The sequence below is a fragment of the Parasteatoda tepidariorum genome, chromosome 4 (assembly GCF_043381705.1).
Source record: "Parasteatoda tepidariorum isolate YZ-2023 chromosome 4, CAS_Ptep_4.0, whole genome shotgun sequence".
NCBI lineage: Eukaryota > Metazoa > Arthropoda > Arachnida > Araneae > Theridiidae > Parasteatoda > Parasteatoda tepidariorum.
The window spans coordinates 39,600,253-39,625,112 of record NC_092207.1 but is presented as its reverse complement, the minus strand read 5'-3'; the positions used below and the strand labels follow the sequence as shown (position 1 = coordinate 39,625,112).

The window sequence follows — 24,860 nt, the reverse complement described above, 5'->3', positions numbered from 1 at the left end:
CCCTAGTAAGTTCCTCTCCTCAAAAACAATTTTCCCCAAAATTCTGTTGTTAAGCCATTGATGGAGTTTGGTTCCATCGATGAGTACCACTATATCTAGAAAGTAATTGTGGGTGTACAGTGCTGACCACATTGTAGATTGTTGGTCACAAAATAATGGAGCCTTTAACTTCATTGTCCCCTGGCTCACAGCAAGCTGTTGCAGGAATGCTTTGTAGAGTTCAAAATATTAAAACTTACTATTGATTCATTCTTTTATGTTTTAATTCATAATGGTTTTATGACTACTTTACTTTTTAAGGTACATAGCAAATTTTATTTGCTCTTTTAATTTTTTTAGTGTGTCTTTTATAACTGCAAATTCTACGTTAAATATGTAGACCTCTTTTATTTCTGATTTGAATGTGCATTTAATCAACATTATATTTACTTTCAATTAATATTTCCGTAGTATTTCAATTTGTTTAAGCTATTTTAGTGTACTTCATGCTGTGCTGTTCATTCAACTCATATATTTCAATATGTCATTTTTTTTAAAAACAGAAAAACCATTATAGTATCATGTATATAATCTGTTAAGAAAAAGTGTCCTTTTTGATATAATCTGAGTGCCATTTTAATCTCAAATCTCTGATGAATTTGATGCCTTAAAAATTTTGAATTTTTTTTATTTATTTATATATGATGTTTGAATTTTGTTTTTGATTTTCAATTCAAGTAATACTTCTGAAGAAAATCGCCTGGAAAATTAGGAATACTTGCGTGTTCCATTATGATTCACAATAGGATTCTTAGGGGAATAACAACAACAAAAAAAGAAGTTAAAATTTGATGTGCTTTTTTTTTAATTTATTTAAATTTGAACCTGACTATTCTGAATCATCCTTGATGTCCCTAGAATTTTTTTGATGCTTATATTTAATGGATATTTAAACACAAATTTACCAATTTTCACCTATTTTTGGTAGATTGGAAATATTGATAGTGCTATGCTAGAATAGTCAACCTTTTTAAGAAGAGCTCAAGAAAAATTATGCATGCCACTTCCAACATACTAAACATTTAAAAAAGCAAATAAATGTTATTCATAAGTTAATTATTTAATCTTCTTGCTATGTTCTTAGATATCAACTGCATTAGACAGCCAGGGTGTCTCTCTTGCTGAAGAAGGGGAAAATGTTTTAAGACATAACCATGGCAATGCAAGGTGATTCAAATCATTGAGCTTGTACTTGCACCGTACCCACTCAGTCTTATCCCATGTTTGTTCCTAGCAGTATAGTTTTTTTGACACCATGTTATTCTATAGGACTTTAAAGGATTTTGAAATCCATTTTTCTAACTCCTAAATTTTTTTAATAAGCCTTCATGTGTCACTGTTTTGTTTTGGGTGGGCCATCCATAAAATTGGGAGATAATGAAATGAGCTATAAGTGAAACTGAGTGGCATTCTCACACATTGATAAATCTTTCTGGTAAGTAAATTTAAAGCAAATGTAATATAAATTCAGTTATTTTACTAACTCTTTAATTTTTTAATAAGTCTTTACATGTCCCAGGATGGCCATCCATAGAATTAGGAAATAATGGAAAAGTCTGCAAATTAGAATATATGGCTCATTGGCAAAACTTTCCAGGTGAGCAATGGAACATCCAGTAGATTTTCTGAATAAATTGAATCAACGTCGGAGAAACCTTTCTAAATCTGCTGCTAGACTGCTTGATTGTTGGAAGGTATGTTTGTAATGTGGTAAAGAATGTGTGGCCTCATGTTAAAAAACAGTTGGGGGGAAAATTTATAATTAGAAGAAGAAAAATTTACAATTTCACTATGTATTTTTGTTTAATTATGCCTATTTGTAAATTTTATATGTTTACAGATATTTTTATTTTTAAGTTTGAATTAAATAGAGCCAATTGGTTATGCTTAAGAAAATAGATAAAATGAATGTTATATAGACATACATGATAATAAAAAATTTTTTTTGTTTGTTTCCATTTTCAATCTGAGCATTTTTTTTTTAACTACTTACATAAAAGTTTGATTAAGATGCTTTAAGTGCATAAATTTTAAATTATTTCACCTCGAAAAAAAAACGATTTTTTTATTTATTACAAATGTTGTTGGAAACAAAGCATCTTTATAAAGGAGGTAGTTTTGCTAAATTGAAGTATTTTGCTTATCAAATTATTAAAATTTCTTTTATAATACATTACTTGATCTAAAAATTGTAATGAGTAAGTTTTATAATGTACTTGTATGTATATCAGCATTCAGTCATTTTCATTTGGATTCTATAATTAAGTTTTCCCTTAATTCTACTTTTTTTTTAAAAAAATCGTAGCTTTATTTCCATTTTTATTTAATATCTGTGAATTATCACTTAATTTGTACTTAGTAATACTCTGTGCTTAGGTATGTATATTCAGAGACTTATAAATGTAAGAAATTGCTGTTTTTAATTTTATTGTGATCAAGAAGTTTAGTGTTCAAAAATCATTTCTTCACAACTCTTTAAAGCTGTGTAATCTGTAGTGTTTTAATTCTTTAAAAAAATTTTAAATGTCGGTGCATATTTGCATGCCTGCCAATTTTTACAGCTGTACATTGTATAAAGTGACTTTAATTACATACTCATAAAAATTCTATTTTAGATAAATCTATTAGAGAATATGACTAAATAAGTTTTTCTCTCGCGTCATTTGAATCAAGAACCTCTAGGGAAAAAAAATTTTTTTATCCTCACAATTGCTCTAACAAAATTATTGGAAACATTTTTCATCTATTCTCTATGTATGTTATAAAGAGAGTAAATTCTTTGTCTTGATAAAAAGCAATATTCTTTTTTTTTCTTAAACTTATATGGCAATTAAAATATACAGGTCGTCTACCTTTAAATATAAGCTAATTAATTTTTATACAAATCATCAAGATTAAATTCAAATAAGTAACTCAAATAATATTAGTTATTAATGTTATAATTTTTCTTACTTTCCAACATAGCATATCTAATTCATTCTGAAAGCTTCTAACGAACATGTAGTTGCTAAGAATTTGAAACGCATTCATGAAATTTGCTTTATATGCTGCAAAAACTTTAAAACCACCTGTTAAGATTGGCAGGTACGTAAATGGTTCCACTAACTGCAATGTAATTTAATATAGTTGAATGCCAAAATATTTACCTGATTCCAAAATTTGGATAATTGGTTTTTGTTGAACCATGTTCAAAATAAAGTTATTGTTTTAATATACTTTTTGCTTTGTATTCCTTTTAATCAAAAGCACTCACAAAATGTAGTTTTTGAAAGGAAAGGATTAGAGATTCAACTTAAGTTAAATACATTAAACGCTATGTTTAATAGAGTGATAATATGTGTCATAATAAATATATAATTTAATTAATAATAAGGAAAACATAATTAAATTTTTATGTGAAATAAAATGATTCATTTTAAAGAAATAATCAGTAATTATTGTAGAATTCAGCACTTAGCTTGTACATTATTATAGTTAATAAATATAATTTGGTATGTCAATATGAAAAAAAAATAATCAGGTTGGGTAATTTTTCTTGATTTCTACCTCTCTCATATTGTGAACCTTTATGGCTGGCCCAGTAGTTAAAAGGCACTGAACTGTAATTTTGAAGGACTGGTTCAATCTTCACAGTTAATGACTTTAAACCTGCCCAGCTTCAGATCGATGGGTACCAGCTTGTCTGAAAAGTAAATGTGTCTTGTGCTCCGCACTGATTACATTGCCACTATCTGGCAATTGGTCACAAAATTGTTGAGCTTTTACCTCCATTTACTTTTGTTTTATGCTTACATTTTGAAATGAATTAATCCATTTTAAAATTACAATTCAAAGTGTGTATTAATTTCTCTTATTAATTTTTGAAAAGGTTAAATTATCTATTAAAGTGTCTTCTCTTCTGTATTAATTTTTTCTTTTCTTGTGCAGGCCAAATGATTTACGATGGAATCAGTTTTGGTATATCTTTGTTTATAGTTAGCTCATAGATATTTTTTGTGACAGCAATATGGCCTCTCTCTGTTGAAAATTCAATGACCTATTTATTCAAGTGAAAATGAAATCCTTAAGTTTTTCATTAAATCATGCACAAATAATCAATGAAAAAATTGTTAAAATAAATTCGGTAAGACTTAAGACATTTCTTTTATTGTGCTAAGTTGTCAATGTTTTCGTTTTCCCACATAGTGCTTGTTTAATTTTTTTACGATTTTCTGTTCTTTAATATTTTATATGTTCGTTAACGTTCATACCAGCAACTTTGAAATAAACTACAAAATTTTGATTTCAAGTGCATACCAATAGCTCCACATAGGAAAAAGTTAAGCTCTGATTGGCCAAAAAAATTACATCATCATATAAGGGGGAAGCTTAGAATTGTTTTGGACCAAACCTTCAAATCATCTCATGTTTTTCTTGATCTCATGATCAAATCATCTCATGAGTAAATGTTTTTCTTTTATGTGTGGAAAACATTTTGGTTTTTTTGTTAACAGGAAAATAATATACGAACTGTTGGACACATAGCATTTTATTGTTTTCTAAAAATAATTTTAAATTTACATTCTAAAGAAGTTTTAACTTTATAAGCAAATAAATTTTTTACTATAATGATCACTTAAATAGCAACTATATGTAACTTATAAATGAGAAAAATAAAATTGAAATTAAATAATTTTGTTAAGATATCAATCCTATAACTTATATAAGTGTGAAATAACTTTGCACCCAACTATACATCACCTGCTCAGCAGTGCACATGCTATGTTATTTAGTAATGATTAAAAGAACATCTTTTAATGTTTTGTTACATTTTTTAATGTCATTTTACAGCACTTACATAAACATGGGGCATAGTAAGAAATGAGTACACAGATTAAAAAGAAACGTATATAAACAAAATATTCTCTATTTAAAAATATTTAATACAACAGAGCTTTAAACTAGCGAGTTATGCTTTAAATGTATAGCTTCATTTTCAAAAATTTGTAAATAAACATCTTTTTATTTATTAAGGATTCTAACTTAGACGTTAAGATATTTTTGTTGCAGTTTAAATTTTATTTCTTGTAAAAAGCTAAGTCTGCAAACAAATATTCTAATACTTTTTTTTTTTTTTTTTTTTTCAATTTTAGACTATCCATTAAAAAAAGTATTTTAACGTTTCAATTTTACATTCATGAAGTATCTCAGCATGTATTGCATTCAAACTGCTTAATAGCATAAACTTTATAATAATTTTTTGTTCGAACCTTTAATGGCTAATTTTGAAATATGTTTACAAATGATTTCAAGATGAATAACTTGGTCTCACACATTATTTAATTTTTTTATTATAATTTTTGATACCTATGATATTTCGTCCTAATATCATGCTGCTTGTAAGCATGTAATTAATATAGGGATTATTCTAAGAGCAAAATAATGCATTTTTCTTTTTTAAATCTGAAATTTATGCGTCTGCAATACAATTACATAACGTGGAAACAATGTGTACAAAAACAATCAGAGTTTCATCTAAAATTTTAAGATGACATTATTCATATTAAAACATCGATTTTACTTTCAGGTCCTGTCCTACATGGACGCCAGACACAGAACTGTTAGGAGTCCTGTGGTCGTTATATTAAACCAAATTTGCATGTCGTTTAGTTATGAAGTGTTTTTAAATTATTAATAACATAAGTAAATTACGATATATTAGTAAATTTGAGCATATATTTATTTCAATTTTTATTTACTCTTAATTCTAATAGATAATTCTTAAGAAGAAGCACGAAGAAATCATTTGCAACATTTAAGGAGGCCTGGGCCTGTCAGGCCTTATGATAAATCGGACATTGTTCATTAGATGGAGCAAAAAGTCTTTCTAATTGTACATAGTAAGTGTATCATCGTAAGGTTAAACCATGTATCAAAATTGTGTATCTTATTTTAAGGTCGTTGTATTAAATAATTTTTATCTTAATATAATTTGTATTTCGTAGTATAATAATAGGGTCATAAAAATTTACAATATAAGTATGTTTTTCCCTTCACATCTTTTAGCCATCCATAAGACGCACCTTTTTTTTTTCCTAATGTACTTAACTTTTAAAAATATCCTGCCTCTAAAACATTTTCAGTAATGAATGCTATTACTATAGTAAATACTGATAATGGTCATTCTCATCCTAAACTATCACTTTTTTAGTAGCATTACTTGTAACCTTAAAAAATGTGAGTTTGTCCACTTTCAAATACAACTTACGAACAAATTAAGGAAATTCGAACACCAAATGAATTTCAAATAATATTGAATCTTGTCTTATGTAAGAAATAGTAAGGAGAAAAAGAAAATATTTTGCAAATCAATGCTTGTCATCTACTCAAACAATCTTTGTTGTCAACTGGAATACATTTCCAAAAATTAAACGTGTTGAAATTTGATCCCTCATTTTATACAATGTTAATCTCCAGAGCATATCAAGATTATTAAACTTAGAAACAAAATTGAAATAAAAAGTTCTCATATGATTTATCACATTTCATATAATTCTTCAGTTACCGAATTACATTTTTTTTCTTGGTTAGTGGTCCCCATACTGGAAGGTCTCTTAGCCACTTTCCCTCGTGCATTTCTACAGATTAAACATGTTGAAATTTGATCCTTCATTTTATACAATGTTAATTTCTAAAGCATGTTAAAAGTTCGAAACAAAATTGAAATGAAAAAGTTCTCATAAGATTTATCACATTGTATGAGATTCTTCAGTTACCGAATTACGTTTTCTTTTTTGGTTAGTGGTCTCCATACTGGAAGGTCTCTTGGCCACTTCCCTTCATATAGCTCTCCCAATCTCTTTTTGGTGTAGAGGACACTCATTATGCTGAAATGAAATTTCTGTGTTTATATTTAAAACCCTGTTATATATAAGAAAAAATCTATTGCGAAGTAATGTTTCTCAGCGATTTGAACTCGCTGTCGTACTAAAGGTTAGTTAAGAGTAAATTATATTTAAATTGAGGAAATAAGTATCAATTTAATATCAAATTTTCCCCCTTGAGTATTTTTTTTTTTAGTATTTATTATGATCTTTCAAAACGTAGAAAGACTGAAATCGCATTTGAAACAAGGAACTGTATTTCTGATTTTTAAGATTAAGATGTAAAAATATATACTTTTGGACATATTGTCCATTTTTAGATCTGGTTATTACTGTTAACAATTATGAATTTACACCTTATTACTGTTATTGAAAACAAATTAAAGTATGCGTTTAACGGAGAAAGCTTCAAAAGTTACATCAAGTATATATGTATTGCTTCTACTTAATTCCGGAAATCGTAGACATTTGCGTTTCTTTTAATTTTCATTTTAAGCAAAGCTATAAGACTTGCTAAATTAGGATTTTTACTGTTAGATTTAGTTTAATTAGGTATAAAATAATATTTATCTGTTCACTTTAATACATTGAATTATTATAAGTTTCCTTTCTACGTAAAAAAAAAAAATGTTATAGTTTCACAACAAATACTTGTTTAACATCAGTTAATTTTATCCAAACCCAAATATTATCGATATACGCTTATATTTGGCTCTTAAAAAAATTTATTTATCTCATCAGGAGAAAAAATAGCTCTTTGATTCCAAAAATGTTGCTTTTTTTTGTTCTAAAATGTATCAATCTTAGATATAAAGTGTTTTTATTAAATCTTTATAAACATTTTGCCCATTACTTTGATAAAGATAACACACATACGACATTATGTTGACATAGTAGTAGTCTATTCCACCGAACTTAAATGTTAAGATACGGACATAATTTAAATGTCATATTCTTTATTCAGTCCCACTGCAATCCCACAAGTAATTATAGTATTGGACTTCAAAACTTATAGATGTTTTGTTGGCTTGATTGTGATTGAACTGAAATGAAAATATATACTTATTTTAACTAAGTTGTTTTAAGTGTTTATGTTCTCAGTAAATCTCAAAAACCGTAAATGTGGTATGTCAACCGGTGATCCGTTTAAGTGCAGAATCTAGAGTTTTCCGCATTTTAGGGCACATAAGGAACTTTCACATAGTTAAATTTCAAAAGTCCTTAATTATAATAATATTTGAAACTTTTTTATCCTTTGTATTGTATTTTTTTTAATCGATAGAACATTGGTAATATCAACTAATTTGTTGGTTGTATTAACTAACGAAAAACAAATAAATAAATTTCTGTTAATTTCAGAATATTAAAACGTTGCGGTGTTGATCCAACAAAAATCTTACTTCCACTTTAACGAGTGCCAAGTAGGTAATGTGCAGATCAACAAGTGCTTTATTATCAATGTACAAATGATCTAGTTAATTTGCAGATTGCCCTGGAAATTTGAGAAATGAAACAATTTTCAGTTCTTTAACAGATTCATCATATTTCATCCGCATATTACTTAGACTATCAGTGGAAATTGCTGATTACTTTTCTTTAGCAATAATATATTTACACATCAAGGGACCTGTATGAAAATCATACTTACTACTTATAGAAGTTTGGAGTATATTGTGCTCCCCACAACATGAATAAAAACGGTTGGAATGCTATCCAAGATTCATATAGCCGATTAGCGGCTGCTACTAAAGCTAGATGTGCGCATCTTTCTGAAGTCATATTTTCGCATTCATAATGATGGTATTCCTTCTCCAGTACCTGTTAAATATTTAAAATAATGTGTTCAAAACGTACTGGTGAATATCAGTTTCAGTAAATGTTTTTTTATTATTATTATTATTTATTTATTTTTTTACCTTTTCTGTTTGAGTTGTAATAGTTTTTTCAAATATGTTCGAACTGAATATTCCTGGGACCACTGTAGTTACTGTTATGCCATATCTTTGGACTTCCATTCGCAAAGTGTCAAAGAATCCCTAGAATCATTTTGAACTGATAAATGAACACAATGAAAATGTATGAAATTTCAAGTCTTTCCCCTCCCCATGTTTTTGCCACATCATTCAGAGGTAAAACAGTTTAGAAAAAATATATGTATCCTTTTTTTTTTTATTAAGTTTCGATTCTGCGTGCGCAATATTGCCTCAATGTTACAGGAAATATATTAAGTAATACAGTTTGTTTTACAAATTATCTATTTATCGTTATGAATTGTAACTTGGCTTTTTGTTAAGAAAAATTACAACAGTCCCTCTCGTGTAGTTTATTTTCTACATGTAAATACGCTCTCTCCACTACACCAAAACGTCCGAATGATCTTACTTTGTTCTATTTTTTAGCTCATTCGTTTTTGTGTCAGTCTCCGTTCCGTTTGATTTCGTTTCTTTGACTAAGTAATTCAGTGTTAAGTATCGAAATTATTGCCGTTTTTTTTTTTTTTTTTTGTGAGGAGAAATGGCACTGTTACTGTATTTATTTATATTTTGCACAGTTTGTTTATAACGTCCAGATCCAGAGTTAAATTCAGACGCAAAAGTAACATATATATAAATACTCTCTTATTACCATTATTTTTTCTCTTTGTTAAAAAAAGTTTTTGCTTTAGGAGTCGCTAATGAATATTTAAGTGAACGAACAAAAACGATAACCAAATAGCACTTATGTCGAGGAAAAACAAAAGAGGGTTTAAAATCATTGAAAACTAGCTTATCTGTCCAGTGATATTGGAATACATTTGAATTTTGTTAACTTCTTCAGGTTTTTATGATTCTTCCATAAGTAAAGTTTTTGCAGATGATTTTATTCCTTCCTTTACTTGTATTGATTAAAATAATGATTTTTTTATTCTATTCGTGCCCTCTAGTATGCTTATTTTTTAAATCATTTTATGCGTATTTTTTAATTCATTTTATGCGTATTTTTTAATTCATTTTATGCTTATTTTTAATTCATTAATTACTAAAGTTTATACAAATAAAAATGCAGCATGGGCGCAGTATTAGCTGAAAAACGTCCTATCAAATCTGAAACAATATCAGATCTTTATCAAAATTTTCTATGTATAGTTATGAGGATTTTTCCGATAGCACAGGACTACACACAATTTCGCCCCTGTGGTTTTTGTAATTGCTCTTTACTATGAATGCTAATTTATTCAATTGTGTAAACGGCTTGTGTGTTATCAACTTAACCTTAAAGTAGCAAGGTTGTGAGACATCCTATTTTCACAGCGACTCAAAAATATTACGTTCGTTACCAGGAATTTTAAAATTGATTTTGATTTCATTTTGTTAAGTTAATTTCATGTGGAAAAAGTTGTTTCTTCATAAGCTCTATTTTTAAAGGTTCCTCCAAGATCTTTTAAATTCAACTACTTTTTGTGATTATTAATCACGTATAATAATTTTAGTAATTTAATCACGCTAAAAGAACAAAATGTTAGGAAGGAAAATATCAAATATAGTCGTAATCAGTTTATAGTATCAGGCAACAAAACCTAATTAGAAAAATCTCAAGTTTGTCTTTGCTTCAAATTTGCCAGGATATCATGATATACGATCTTTCATGTAAGTCCTGCTCGTGATACATAAAATTAATTCATACTTGTTAAAAAATGTTTTGTAAATGAGTAAAATAAGAATATTTTATTGTCTCTCTGACGTAGAATTGTCTTAATATAGTATTTTTTTCTAAAAGTGATACTAAATAGAAAATAAAGTAAATTAAAACATTTAAAATTCACCATTTATAAAATTTTAAGCTACCATTTTTTTTTTTTGGTTTAACTACTAAGCTCTTACTTAAGTTCTGCAGAGGCTTTGGGGCTCAGAACCTATACGACTTTAAATGTTGTAGACTGTGACCCTGAGTCTCCTAGGACAGCGGTTCCCAATTTTTTTTTTAAATATATTTATATACGAAATATTTTTATCACTAAGAGTATTAAAATTTGGTTTTTGTCAGACAGTTAAATTCCCAGTTCTGGAGTTGTATTTTAATATGAGCTTTTATGAATAGACTGATACTAAATATAATAAGCTGAATGATGATTTTCAAAAAAAGAACTGTTGAAACGCTGAGAATGGTTATCAATATACACCGAAGAACCATTACATTATTACCACCCTCCATCTATAACAATGGGCTTGCCCAGGTTCTCATGGTTTCTCGCCCGGGAACAATGTTTTCATGGGGCACATTAGGACCCATAATCCTCATAGAACAATCCCTGACGTCTGTAAGCTACTTGAACACAGTTGCAGACCAGGTTCATCCATTCATGGCAACAGTTTTTCCTGCGGGGGATGGTGTTTACCAATGCGCCATGTCATAGGGGTCGAATCGTCTTGGATTGTTTCGAGGAATATTCCAGTGACTTTCAAGTCATGTCTTGGCCCCCAAATTCACCTGACCTTCAATAGAGCATTTGTTGTCCTACTTGGAAAACCAAATTCGTGCTGCCACGCAATGTAAGGGAATTGCAGGACCAGTTGGTGAGCGCTTGGTACCAGATACCTCAGACTACCTATCAGCACCTTGTGGAATCAATGCCACGGCGTGTGCTAGCAGTTTTGAGGGCTAAAGGTGGTCCTACATGTTATAAGCAGGGTGGTCATAATGTAATGGCTCATCGGTGTATATATATATTCTTAAATGTGACTTTTTTTATTTATTTTTTTAAGTAAAATTTTACTGAAAAATACTGAAGGAATTTTTTTATAAAAGCGTATACTTTTCATAATTTATTTAATATATTATTATTATTGAAAAAAAATCGTTAAATTTTGCTATTTCATTGACATTTTACTTACATTATTTCATGTAATCCATCGAAACATTAAATAGATCAGGGGCCGTTCCAAAAGTACGTACATCACGAAAGGGGGGGAGGGGATTTGTTATTTTGTACGATGAGGAGGGGGGGAGTTATTATACAAAGTACGTACATTATAAGCATACAACAAATTTAAATTTGACTTTTTCCTACGCACGTATTATACATATGTTTGTTCTTGTATATTTTTTTTTCACACGGCGACCACTTGTTAGAATGAGTAAATCAGTTCTCAAAAAAAGTTGTCTCGCAAAATAAAAAATTGCAAACACCGAACTTTCCCCGATTGGTGGTATTTCCCCGTTGGGTGTTATTGTTTAAATAATTTAAATGAATAAATTATTTTAAATAAATATTTAATTTTATTAAAAACATAATTATTTTAATTTTCATCAAAAAGGGGGTAGACTAATAAAATGTACGTACTCTAGGGGGGGGTACGACCTCATGTACGGTAACGTACGAAGGGGGAGGAGGGGTTTAAAATTTCTCCATTTTTGTGTACGTACTTTTTGAACGGTCCCTCATGCATTACTGATTGTATTTTAGTATAATTGCAGGTTTCAACAATCATTTACCGGTTAAAGAAATAAGTCTTAATTCACGGAACCCTTCTGACCTCCCACGGAACTCAAAGGTACAACAGAACACCTTTTGGGAACCATTGTCCTAGGCCAATCTTCTCCTCTCCTATTTTTTCCAGTTATTATTTGAGGAGAGAAAAAATATCTTCATTTTATTCAAATTAAAAAAGAATAATAATAATAATTTTTTATAAGCCACGTGTAGTTTCAGAAAGGTTAGAAATTTGGGAGAATTTTCTTAAAAATTTTCGCAGCAAACGCTATTTTGCATTATTGAAGCACTTTCATATCAAGTAGAAATTTATAATTAAAAGCCTCTAATGTCTATCTTTTATGGAGAAAAAAATACAACTTACGTGTAGAGCATGTTTCGTGGCAGAATAAGACCCAGTGGAAGGAATTCCTTTAAAACATTTGCGAAGAATGCAAATTTAAATGACATACATTATAAAAAGATAATATTCAATATTATTATGAAAGAAATATAATGTGTGCTCACCGAACTTGCCAGCGATGCTAGAAACAACTACTATGTGACCATAACCTTGTTGCAAAAACTGTTTAATCACTGTTTTAGTCAGAGATAATGTGCCAAAAAAATTTACTTCAAATATTGCTTTGTCTACTGAAATATCTGTTTCAGTAATGGCTCCTACTGAATAACGTGCAGCATTATTGATTAGAACATCAATCTAAAAGACAAAATAAAAATAACATTCATGTTAAGTTCGATTGTTATTACAAAAATAAATATGAGCTACATTAACTGTTGAACCAAACATACATTGCAATTTACTTATACCAGTGTGATATATAACACAAAAACATACCCTTTCAAAATGATCCACCGCTCTTTGAACATTTTGCTTATGGCATTCGAAGTTTGATAAATCGAAAGGGAGGACTAGAATATCATGATCAAACAATTTTCCTTCTGATCTTCCTAGGAAAAAAAAAAGATTATTTAGTCGTATACTTTAAGTCAAGGGTATCCAAACTGCTACCCAAAACCAGCCCACCATTATTAGAAATTCGGTCCGTGTCAATGCAGTCTATCTTATCCGACATAGTTTGTTTTGATTACATCATAAAGCTTAAAACGTAAATAAATCTTATAATGTAATAATTAAAGGATGCAGAATAACTAATACACGTAATATAATTGAACATTTTAATTATAATTAATGCTGTGAAAGTTTTCATTAAACCCTAACAATAAGTGACGTATTCCTCTTTGAGTATTGGGCTATCTGCATTATTAACACACAGAGTGCACAACAAAGATGGGGATAGCAAATACAACCACAAGACTTTGAGGCATCTCAAAATGAACTAAGAGATGGCCCACTATTTTAATAAGGTATTTATATAATTCAACTTTCTGGCTAATTCCGAAACGAAAATTTGCGCTGTATGTAGTATGATAAATCTGCAATTAGGCAAATAAGTCAAAAATACTCAAAGCAACTTACCAGGGGAGAAGAACAAGTAGCTTTGGATAATGATTAAAATAATACCTAAAACATGAGAAATTAGCAGTTTTTCATGTTCTGTGCTTAAAACACTGAACTGTCATTGTTATTGACTGGGGTTCGATCTCCTGCGATGGCTTGAAATTCACCCAGCTTCAGATCGATGGGTGCCATTTTGCCTAAAAGGTGAAGTTGGCCTGTGCGAAACTTTGACCATGCCATTGATCATAAAATTGTTAAGCGCTAACTTTTATGAACACCTGACTCCTCAAAGGACTTTTCGAACATGCTTTACTATATATATTTAAAGGTAACAAACAACTTGTGTATTGCAAAAGAAAGATAAAATATAGTTAAAATGAGTATTGCAATTTCGATTTAAATTTTTTTTTTTTAATAGCAACTGTTTATAGAATAGTGCTAAGGAAAACATACTTAAACATTCCTCTTTCACCTTTTGAAGTAAGTCAGTACTTCTTGCAGTCAAAATCAGTTTTGTTCCCACGGCAGCAAGTTCATATGCCATTGCTTCACCTAAGCCAGTAGATGCTCCAGTCACCCATACTACTCGTCCCGAAAATGAGGCTAAAATTGAATTAGAAATGTTATCAAAAATAGAATAGCATTAAACATATTACAACGTATTTATAATACTGTTTTTCTTTTATACTGGAAATGATACGCATTTTTGTCGAAAAGTTCGTAAATACTGCGTACAATTTAAAATATTTCATTAAAATCACATTTCTGCATACATACATTTCTCCAATACTAGAAAACATAGGTATTGAAATTCATAGTTTTTATTATTTACGGAGATTCTTAAAAAATTATCAGAATGATTTTAAACTCGTGTATGAAAAAACTATATACTTGGAGCACAACACAATTTTCACTAGAAAATATCGAGTTTCACAGTTAAGTTTTTGAATTTTCTAATTTTAAAAGTAAACTTAATGACCATAATATTTCCATATTTTACTACAAATGGGCAGAAATTTATTATTATTATTTAACTGCACAAAACGAATAACCGTTACTATAAGTTAGTTAAGATTCTATCTGTTGATCACTCTTACTTTATAAGCTGTAAACTTGTCTTTGAAACTTAGGACTTAATTATATCTCCTTCGGAAAAAGGATTACAATAAATTCGTTATTGTAGAAATAGCACCATTTAAACATTACTGACCCAACTAAAGAACCGCGTAATAGCGTGACATCTATTAACTTCAAATTAACTAAGCTAGATTTTAAAAAAATCAATGAACGGAAAATCCATTAACTTATAACTTCATACATTATTGTAAACACTGCGTCTTGCAAATAATAATGAGTAATTAAGTACAAATCGAATAATTGTGTACAAATATAAATATTTATGTACACAAAGTGCTTTCCAGCATAGATATAAATTGCACTTTTTATATATTTTCAGAATCAAAAGCGAAAATCTATGTTTATAATAGGCATCACGCGTTAACATTTTTAGCTGAAAAATAATGTTTTCAAAATGTAATAATTTATAACAGAAGTCAATGGCAGTTTAAGGAGCTTTTACAACAGATTGTATTATGAATTTAAAATTAAAATCAACCAAACTAATTTATTTATGGGGAAAACTGAAATTCGAAGTGCCTTTCGATTCCATCCTTCAAAGAAGCTGTTCTAATCAATTTTATTTCCATCTTTATGATAATTAATGTTAATTTGTACATTTAGTTTAACTATTTTTATGAATGGGAAAAATAACAGTTTATTAAATTTTTAAATAAATTATATAGTTTGGATTGTTATGTAAGTTTTTTTTTCTTTAACGTTATGCTCTAACTTAAATTACTTGATATTTTGAAGATAGTACGTTTAAACAAATTTTCAACGAAATTCAAACTGTCTTTGATTATTAGATAAAATATTACAATATTACTTACAAATTGGCTTTCCATATTTTTCAACTAAAGTCAGAGTTAAATCACAATCAGTCGCTAGTAAGGCCCAAGTTAGGTATAGGATAATGGCCACAACTACAAGTGACAGGGCAAGTTCTAGCAAAGTGATCATTATCTCCAGCTAATATATTCAGCCTAAAAAATATAAAAATTCTTTAAGCTAAAATAATCTTTGGAAATAATAATCCAAAGAAAACCTAAAAACTCATCATCCATTTTTAGATCCAGATGCTCGAAGAAAAAAAAGGTATAAAGAAATTTGCTATTTGTCTTAAAATTATACCATTAACAGTTCGAAATAAGCACAGAAAGTGAGAGTATTTTTACCGTGCTTGCCCTACATGAAGCTGAACTACTTTCTTGCTAAATAAATATCATCATAAAAAAAAAAGTGTTTGGTATTCCAGTCGTCCAGGTTGTAGCAACCTTCAACTTTTTAAAAAGTTCATAAGTATTGCTTCGCTTTGTTGTTCATCGAATTTCAATTAGCTGATGACCTCTATCTTTTTTTTTTACTGTTTTATTTAAAGCGATACAGTAAGATAAACGTTCAGCCAATTTAAGTAACTGTTTTATTTATTTTTATTTAGCGGCATTAGATTTAATGATAAACTAAGGGCTTGGAATTAAATAAGTATTTTGTAAATATATTGAAACAGATCATAGAAAATTAATCTAGCTCAGCGGTTCGCAATTTTTTTCGGCTGCGGATCCCTAAATAATCAACCTTCTTTCGAAGGAATCTTCATAAACTTTATAAATAAAGTTTATTAAAGTAATGGTGAACGTTATAGTTAATAAAAAACTATTTTTAAAATATTTAATTAGAGAAAAAATTTTTTTATCGTTTTATCGATAACAATCTTCAATTAAGTTTTATGACGAACAATTAAATTTGCATTCGAATGTCGAACAATTAAATTTGTACTATATCTATTAGTCTAATTATGAGTCTATTCTAGTTCGTTTTTGGTGTATATACATAAACAAAAAATGATTAAAATAAGTCGAATTATGGTTCGAGATGAAAACTTAAAACTGTTATAAACGTTGAAAAAGGTTATTAAGAAAGCATATTTCTTTATTAAATCATTTAATTATTTTATTCAGATTTGAAAAGTGAGATAGGAAATTCTAAAGCAATATTTTATAAATGCTCGCTCTTTTCATAATTTATTTAATGTATTATTAGTAGAAATATTATATTTTCTTTTTAAAAAAATGCTATTTCTATTTCTTTGGAATTTCGCTTGAAATAATTTCATAAATGCGACCGAAGGACTAAATAAATTATGAATTATAGGTTGCATCTAAATATTATCAGAAGTTTCAAAAATCATCACTATAGCTATAAGAAGTATTAACTCCCAGAACCCCTTTAATTCTTCCATGGAACCCTAGACCTCCACGAAACATCATTTGGGTATCGCTGATCTAGCTTATACTTAAAAGCAATCTACAGAGTGTTTATAAATTCCCGGACCCATTTTGATATTTAATAACTCATAAAATAATGAAGATATAATCAAACTAATTGATGGAATAACTTATAAGGTTTGAATATCTTTACAAAAGTAAAGATATTCAAACCTTTTCAGGTTTGAATATCTTTACTTTTGTATATCGTCTGTCTAAATATCTGTATTTTTCTAAATATCGTCTGCTTATTAATTGCATTTTTCTCTCTTTTGTTTTTGGCAACTATTACTTACGTCGACTTTTTTCTTTGGGGATTTATAAAGGACAATGTTTACAGGAGGATCGTGTCGAACATTGATGACCTGAAAGCATTAATTTTAATCTATCGTTATTATTTTATGAGTTATTAAACATCAAAATGGGTCCGGGCTCCGGGACTTTATAAACACCCTGTATAATGGAAACTGATTTTGCTTGTATGTATTTTATTCTGCTACAAGTTTTTATTCTTAACCTATTTGTGCGATAGGTGGAAAATAAAAACTAACAAATAAAACAAAATTAAAAATAAAAAAAATAGATGTATGAAAAATTATTCGGGAGTTTTACAGAAAAAATTATGAAAGGGGTGCGTGTATCTCCCCCCCCCCCAATAATTTTCTTAGAGTTTCAGAATTTTTTCGATATTTCATAGTTTTTTTTTAAACACAAAAATTTTTTTGATTAATTACATTTTGTTAGCTGATTTATGTGTAATTTTACAAAATGATTTTATTATTATCACTATTCAGTGATATCTCAAAAATTACTCTTTTGTCTTAAAACTATAATAAATTCATAGATACTCTGTCAAAGTTTTTTAGTATGAGTTTAATTTATTTTTGTTTTATAGTTTTATACAATCAGTTCACAATTAATGGGCCTAATATTTTTAATCAGTCGTCGGAATAAATTTCATTTGAAAAAAAAAAGTTTTTTTTAAATAAATTAGTATAAAATAATTTTCACATAATTGAATAGAATGTGTTATAAAGTATCTTATTAGACTATTAAAGAACTTCGGAGAATTTGTCACCAGATTACCTACTGAAACTTAAAAATTGGTTGTTAAATACGATCATACATTTTGAAATTTTTATTCTTTTAGTTTTCAATTCAAAAACTACAATTATACATTCTGATGAAGGAGATTATCATAAGCATCTTAGCTAAAAGTTAAAAACGAAATAGATAAAATATCATTTATTTTATTTACGCATTGTTTTATATATGTATTATTTTGTTCTACCTTTTTTTCACTCAAAACAAAGTAATCAACACTAATAATGAAAATTAAGCATTTATTATAAGTATGTTTTGTGATAATCGCGATTGTATTATATTTATACCTCTTTATAATTTAAAAACTGAGTAGGAAAATCTAACTAAATATTTTTCCACCAATATGAAGAAGTTCCTAAAATTTGAAATAAATATATGAATATATTTTAAATTAATATAATTTTAAAAATTAGAGGAAAATTGCACTTTTTTTTGTATCCATTTATTGAAATTAGAAAAGACGCTTCAAACTTTACCAAAAGCATATTTCTTAATTCAGTCTCTCATCTGATTGTGCGCCAAACCAATTAGTGAAAAGGGTGCACCAAATCAAATCTTCGGATAATACCAGGTCAACCTTCGTACACTGATTAGGTAACGATGTTATATTGCCGTAACGAAAAAATATAAATTTTTTTTTTTATTCTACTTGTAAATTTGTGTTCAGTTTATTTGAGAATTCAGTTTATTTTTGGGGATTAAATAATGAGATAATATTAAATGTGGAGATGTATAATATTGGATATGGGGATTTAATAATTATTAAAAGCGTATTTAACCATAGCCACCGAGAAATACTCTTGGTGGCTATGATTTAACTCCCCCCCAGAACCGCAGCGATCTGTAAAACTGTAGATTAGAGTTCAGCAAAACGAATCATCAAAGTGATTCGAATCGATAGAATTAATTCCCTTTAGTGATTCGAATCAGTTGCTAGATGGTGATTCGAATCAGTATGCAGTATCACACTTAGTGTACTGTAGATTAGACATTATAACCAGTTAGTTCTTCTAATCTAAGCTTAGCATCTAAAAACTATTTTTTTCTTCCTTTACCATGATCTCGAAGACTCTAATTAGTCTTCACTGATCTACAATAACATTAATTATAATTATTATTGTCCTTATTATAATAGCCCATTTGAAAATCAACTTATATAGAATTATACTATCGTTGCAAAATATTATCTTTAAAAAAAAAAATCCTATCCATCTGAAATAATGAATTGGAGTGTTAAGCTCTTTATTCTTTATTGACTTTACAGGTGTCCCTGAGACAATTAAAAGAAGGTCGAAGGGCTTAACCTTGAAGGGCACCAATGGGAGAAGAGGCAAATCAAAACAATGGTCACTCTCGTCAAAAAACCTTATACCCGACGGACAGAGTTCATTAAGAGCAACACAATAAAGAATCCACCTTTCGTCCACAATTTTCAGGGTCATACTAAAAAGCTAGTTTTTATTTTATTTATTTATTTATTTTCACTTTCACTAAGTGAGAGGAAACGCGAGACCGGCGAAATCTGTACATAATTCTACTAAAATGAAGTGTATTCTATGGTGTTTTGTTCATTTGGAGCAAAATAAAATTCAGATAAGTGTACATCAGTTAATTCAAACCGTTGCCATCCTGTCTTTTAGTTTAATATTTTATTTTTCGATCTTTATGACAATATTCATTAGAATAGAGTAAATAAAGGTTTTCGATAATTAAAAAAAAACACTACCTTTCAAGAGTTATATAAGGACCATCTTCTTTCTGCTCAAAAGCTGTAGAATTTTTAATTTTTTAAAAATATAAAAAAAATTTGTACATTCAGAAATTTCTCAAAATTTGTCTGATGAAAAAAAAATTACCGCTTAAAGGCTAAATATTAAGTAAAATATTGTTTGTGAATTGTTTTAGGATTTTTCGGCAATATTTTCACTTCTTACAACAGCGATGAAATTTTACTAAAAATACAAAAATTTAAAAAATACCTAATATTTAAAAATTGGCAGATGAATATACTATCACACAAACGTTGTGTAATATTAGTCATGAATTGCTTCGAAATTTTTGTGCTTTATTTTCTTCTTTCTTGAGTACTGAACCATAAAGTGTTTTTGTTTTTTTCCAAGTTGTTTAGAATTTGTTTTATTTTTCAAATTAATAATACGACTTATAAAAATGAAACCAAAAGAGGAGAGAAGAGACCGTAAGTTCACAGAAACAGCATGGTTGATTTACATTTGATACGAAACCTTATTAGAGCATATGTTTTCCTTATAAAAGAAGCTAACTCCATTAAGTTGGTCGATGTTTCTGAGCTATTTATGTAAACTCAAAGGACTCTCTCTCTCTGATTGTGTAATCGAAGTAGAAGATCATAAAAAGAATTAAGGAAATTCAGCTTTCAAATCTAACTCCAAACGTTCCATCATTATCTAATCGAGTCGAACGACACATTTCTTTCTTCATTAATGTGTAAAATATTGTACACTTAGAACAATGAACATAACAAAATATAATATTTGTAAAATTATCAATGTTAAAAAACTGAGAAACGTAATTTTATCTACTCCGTTAAAACGTTTGAGTTGTCAAATTTTCTGTAACTATTGTTAAATATTGACGCTTTCTTAAGCATCTAAAAAGCATTTCTTGTTCTATGATGTAGTTTATTTTAGAAAATGTTAAAAACGGAAACTTTATGAAAAATTTAATTTAATTATTGGCTGTTAGAATTTTGTACCACATAACAATGGTAATCTGAAACTTAATTTGCATTTACGGCTACAATACGGTAGTTTTTTATTGTTTATTCTTTTAATGAACCCTTTCGAGGGGTAATTTATTTATTTAATGAGATGGACTACTGTGTTTATTTGAGTCGTTTTCTAACTAATATAATTATTCGTTTATGAATGAATTATTTGCAAATACAAATGCTTAAAAGAAAAAATCTTTGAAATAATTTTAAACAATTAGTATCAAAATAAAATAAGATCGAAAATGATTACTTGCTGATTAAAACAGATACAACATTATCGGTATATTAAAATAAAAAGGCATTTATAAAAGACAACCATCAATCTTTGTGTTTTCTTCTATTGTTCATTAATTTTTATTTTAAAAAGATGTTAATAAGTGAGCTAACGGTTTCAAGTTTTTTATTATCGAATAAAAGAAAAAGAAAAACTAGTGCTTCTCTTCTAAATTAATAATATCTAAACAATCAATGACTGAATAACATTAAAACAATGAACTGAGGAGATGATAGACAGAAATGCAACCATTTATATATTCTGTTATTACCAACTCTTCAAAGAATCATTACAACAGCGATGCGCACAAATCCATTTATTCTGTCATATCACTCATGCGATAAGTGCTTAAAATAGCAGCACTCGAAACGTGAGATACCTTGCTGATTGCTGTCTGACTAAAAAGATGTTTGATGGCTAATTCTTAGCTCAGTGAACCGTTAATTTTTTCCCATCTAATCCCAGGATTTTCAGCTTCTTTAACTTTATTTTCGCTCTACATTCACTGAAACCTTCCTAGAAGAGTGAATATTAGAAATCTACAAGAACGTTTTGACTGTTCTTGTAGATTAGATGTAGGAAACGTGTTTAAAAATATTAATAAACCACCATGAAATTCATAAGAAAAATCGATCGTGCAGTTAAGAAGATATTGCTTTAAAAGTAAAATTTGTAACTTGTATTCATGTAGAAGAACAGAGGTTTTGTATGGAAGCGAGTTTGAAATTAGTTTTTGAAAACTAATGATGTTTTCTTAAAATATTCACATTTTTAAACAAATTTATTATCACATAAACAAACAAATATATGATAATTCTTTCACATTATTGATTCCTAATTTGATTAAATTCGATTCTCTTTTCACATTTTCCATAATTCCATTTCTCCAAAAATTCATATTAAGAATGAAAACAACTCCCCAATAACCATAATTTTTCTTTTCCCAAAATCCGAACTTTTCGAGTCTTTTCCATTTTCGATGTTTTGCTTACATTCTCAAATTTTTACTCAATTTAAACACTTCCAGCAACACTCATGTAACTTTTTTCATCTTCCCCATTAATTTATCCCCAACCCCTGAGAAGAGGTTTTAACCGTCAATCCCCATCCTTCCGAATAAACCTAATTTTCTAAAAATCTTTCCTAAAGCAGCAATTTTTGGTAACTCTTTTTTAATTTTCATGCAAATAAAGTTGTGAGTTGTACCCCTGATTTTATATTTGTTATAAATAGCAAAAAAATAGTATCTTCCTCGAGTGCCCCATCTCACAAAACCAAAATTTTTAAAGGCATTTCTTGTTTAATATTTAACTATACCTTTTTAAATTTTTAAGAAATTAAAATTTAGAATATGGCAGTTAACATTTCGATGCGAAGGAAAAGTTTACATGAAACAAAACTAACGCTCTAACAAAGTAAGAAAAAAATGGAATTAAATTTTTTTTAATAATACATTGGTTGTTGAATGTTAAAATGCAGTAAGTTTAGCAAAAACTTACTTTTTTTTAACTAACATCCAACGTATCCTAAGTCGGTTACAATAAACATTAATATGTTTACCTACTGTTCTGAAGTTTTTAAGGACATTTAAGCTTAAATCATTGCACGGATAAATTAATAAAAATAAAAGAAATATGTCTGAAATCATTCTTTAATTCTTACAAACTTTTACAACTTACTTTTTAAATATGGAATAAATGATATATATGATTGATCATTGTAAAAAACTATCGTTACTGCCCCAACCCCCGCCCATGGTATATCTCATTCATTGTATATGAAAAATTTCGGAAAATAAAGTAAAAGAAAACTCCATTAAACCCTTCCTTCTCGCTCCCGTGAAAATGACGGGGTGAGTTTTCACCCGGTATTTCTCGCTCCCGTGATATTGACGGGCTGGAGTGTTCAGTAGTAACGCGCCAATAAGAATAAAACTAATTCATTTCTTTTGGCCGGGAAAAATTTTATTTCTCATTTTACACACCAGATAGCAGTACCAGGACATTTGTTAAGGAAATTGTAGATATTTAGTTTATTTTAAACTAGATTTCAGCACTAATCAAATACGTAATACAAATACAAAAGCCAAAACAATAGAATTTTTATGACCGTTTTCTTGAAAACTAACCGATCGTTAAGGGGTTAATAGAGATAAAACCGTTCCCTGTTTGAATTGTTATAAGTCTCCTCAACAAGTGAAACTCCTTTTCATTTTTTATCTTCTTTTTCAATCTCACAATTTGTTCCTTAGGTTTTTTTTTTTCAGAATGCTCTTTTTTTTTAATGCTTTTTTTTTGATCAGAATGCTCTTACGTAAGCTAAAATTATTGTATATTTTTAAGCCAAAATGTTCGTTTTTTTTTTTTTTTTTTGGTGTGAATGTGAGAAGCTATTAACGTTTCAGGAGAAATAATCAATGATGGATGCGAATCAATTACGAGGGTTTGCGAGCAGAGTTTCCTAGTCTTAGGTTCAAAACGCCTGTAATGTTAAAATGAAAACTAGTTTCTCATTAATTATATTGTTAGAAATAACGCCATTTTATAATTTTAATAATTAAAATCGAAGTAAAATTTTGGAAAAATAAGGAACTGAATTCCATTTCACTCACCGGACAGCAAATCTTTTGAACTCAGGTTTTCATTAAAGGAAAACAAGAACTAACGATAAATCTTATTTTGGAACGCTAGAATAAACACGTGGGAGGAGTCACGCTTCTTAACTGGAAGTTCCACTTCTAAGCAACAACTTAACACTTATCAGAAGGATGGGAGGAAGCGCAAGAACAGAATTCGAATCTTTCTTGAGATTAGAACTTCTTAATTCATCTCAATAAAAGTAGATAAAGCTATTAGCGTGGCGAACTGCAACACTATCGCTTCGTTAATACAAAAAAAAGAGGACCTTTTGTTGATGCAAGAATAGTACAGAAAATGTGGTGGGAGATCGAAACCAAAAAGACTTTTAGAAAATGTGATTGTTTAAGTATCGAAAATTTACGTATATTCAAGTCGCGTTGTAATCAGTAAACTGTAAACTCTTTATGTTTGTCTTGAAAGAAACAGGATATTTGGTGGTTTAATTGCAAGCTATAAATTTTAAAACTCTGATAAAATGTTGCTAATTTTAAATTCCAAATATTTTAAGATGAACTAGCGATTCGATGTAAAATTACTTATTTAGATTTCATAACGCTTTCATTAACAACTTCAATAGGTTTTAATTGAATTTCTATGATAATTGAAACTGATAACAACAGAAAAACCTTCTTAAACTTTTACTTTTTTTATTGAATGATATGTTTATTTTCTTTTTATAATTTAGTTTAAAAAATAGCTGTGAGAAAAGGTTTATGTTTGATCGTAAGGATGAAACAGACTTTCCTCTGGCCAAACTTTTGAGAAATTTTAAGAAATCTGTTAATTAATATCTAATTCTAATTTTCATCGTTAAAAAAAGACTAGATTTAAAGAAAAGGAAAAAATATTCATTGAAAAAATTTAAGAAAAATTT

General features: G+C 28.6%; 1 protein-coding gene and 1 long non-coding RNA gene across 3 annotated transcripts; one reads left to right on the top strand and one right to left on the bottom strand.

The window, feature by feature from the left end:
• Positions 1-4,034: 4,034 nt before the first annotated feature.
• Positions 4,035-5,995, top strand: LOC139425359 (uncharacterized). Its single transcript, XR_011636580.1, has 2 exons — positions 4,035-4,162; positions 5,793-5,995. It is a non-coding gene; the product is annotated as an uncharacterized lncRNA (long non-coding RNA).
• Positions 4,831-24,108, bottom strand: LOC107443194 (dehydrogenase/reductase SDR family member 7-like). 2 transcript variants are annotated; one of them, XM_016056984.2, is made up of 9 exons: positions 23,959-24,108; positions 15,784-15,936; positions 14,288-14,437; positions 13,211-13,323; positions 12,880-13,072; positions 12,737-12,783; positions 8,819-8,938; positions 8,551-8,720; positions 4,831-6,905 (listed from the first exon to the last, which is right to left on the bottom strand). In XM_016056984.2, the coding sequence occupies exons 2-9, from the start codon at positions 15,911-15,913 to the stop codon at positions 6,791-6,793; spliced, it is 1,038 nt and encodes a 345-aa protein (XP_015912470.1). In that variant the 5' UTR covers positions 15,914-15,936; positions 23,959-24,108; the 3' UTR covers positions 4,831-6,790. The 2 variants fall into 2 exon arrangements, with proteins under 2 accessions (XP_015912470.1, XP_015912471.1); XM_016056985.4 differs by lacking the exon at positions 23,959-24,108 and adding an exon at positions 16,129-16,240 and having other exon boundaries at positions 6,529-6,905.
• Positions 24,109-24,860: the final 752 nt, after the last annotated feature.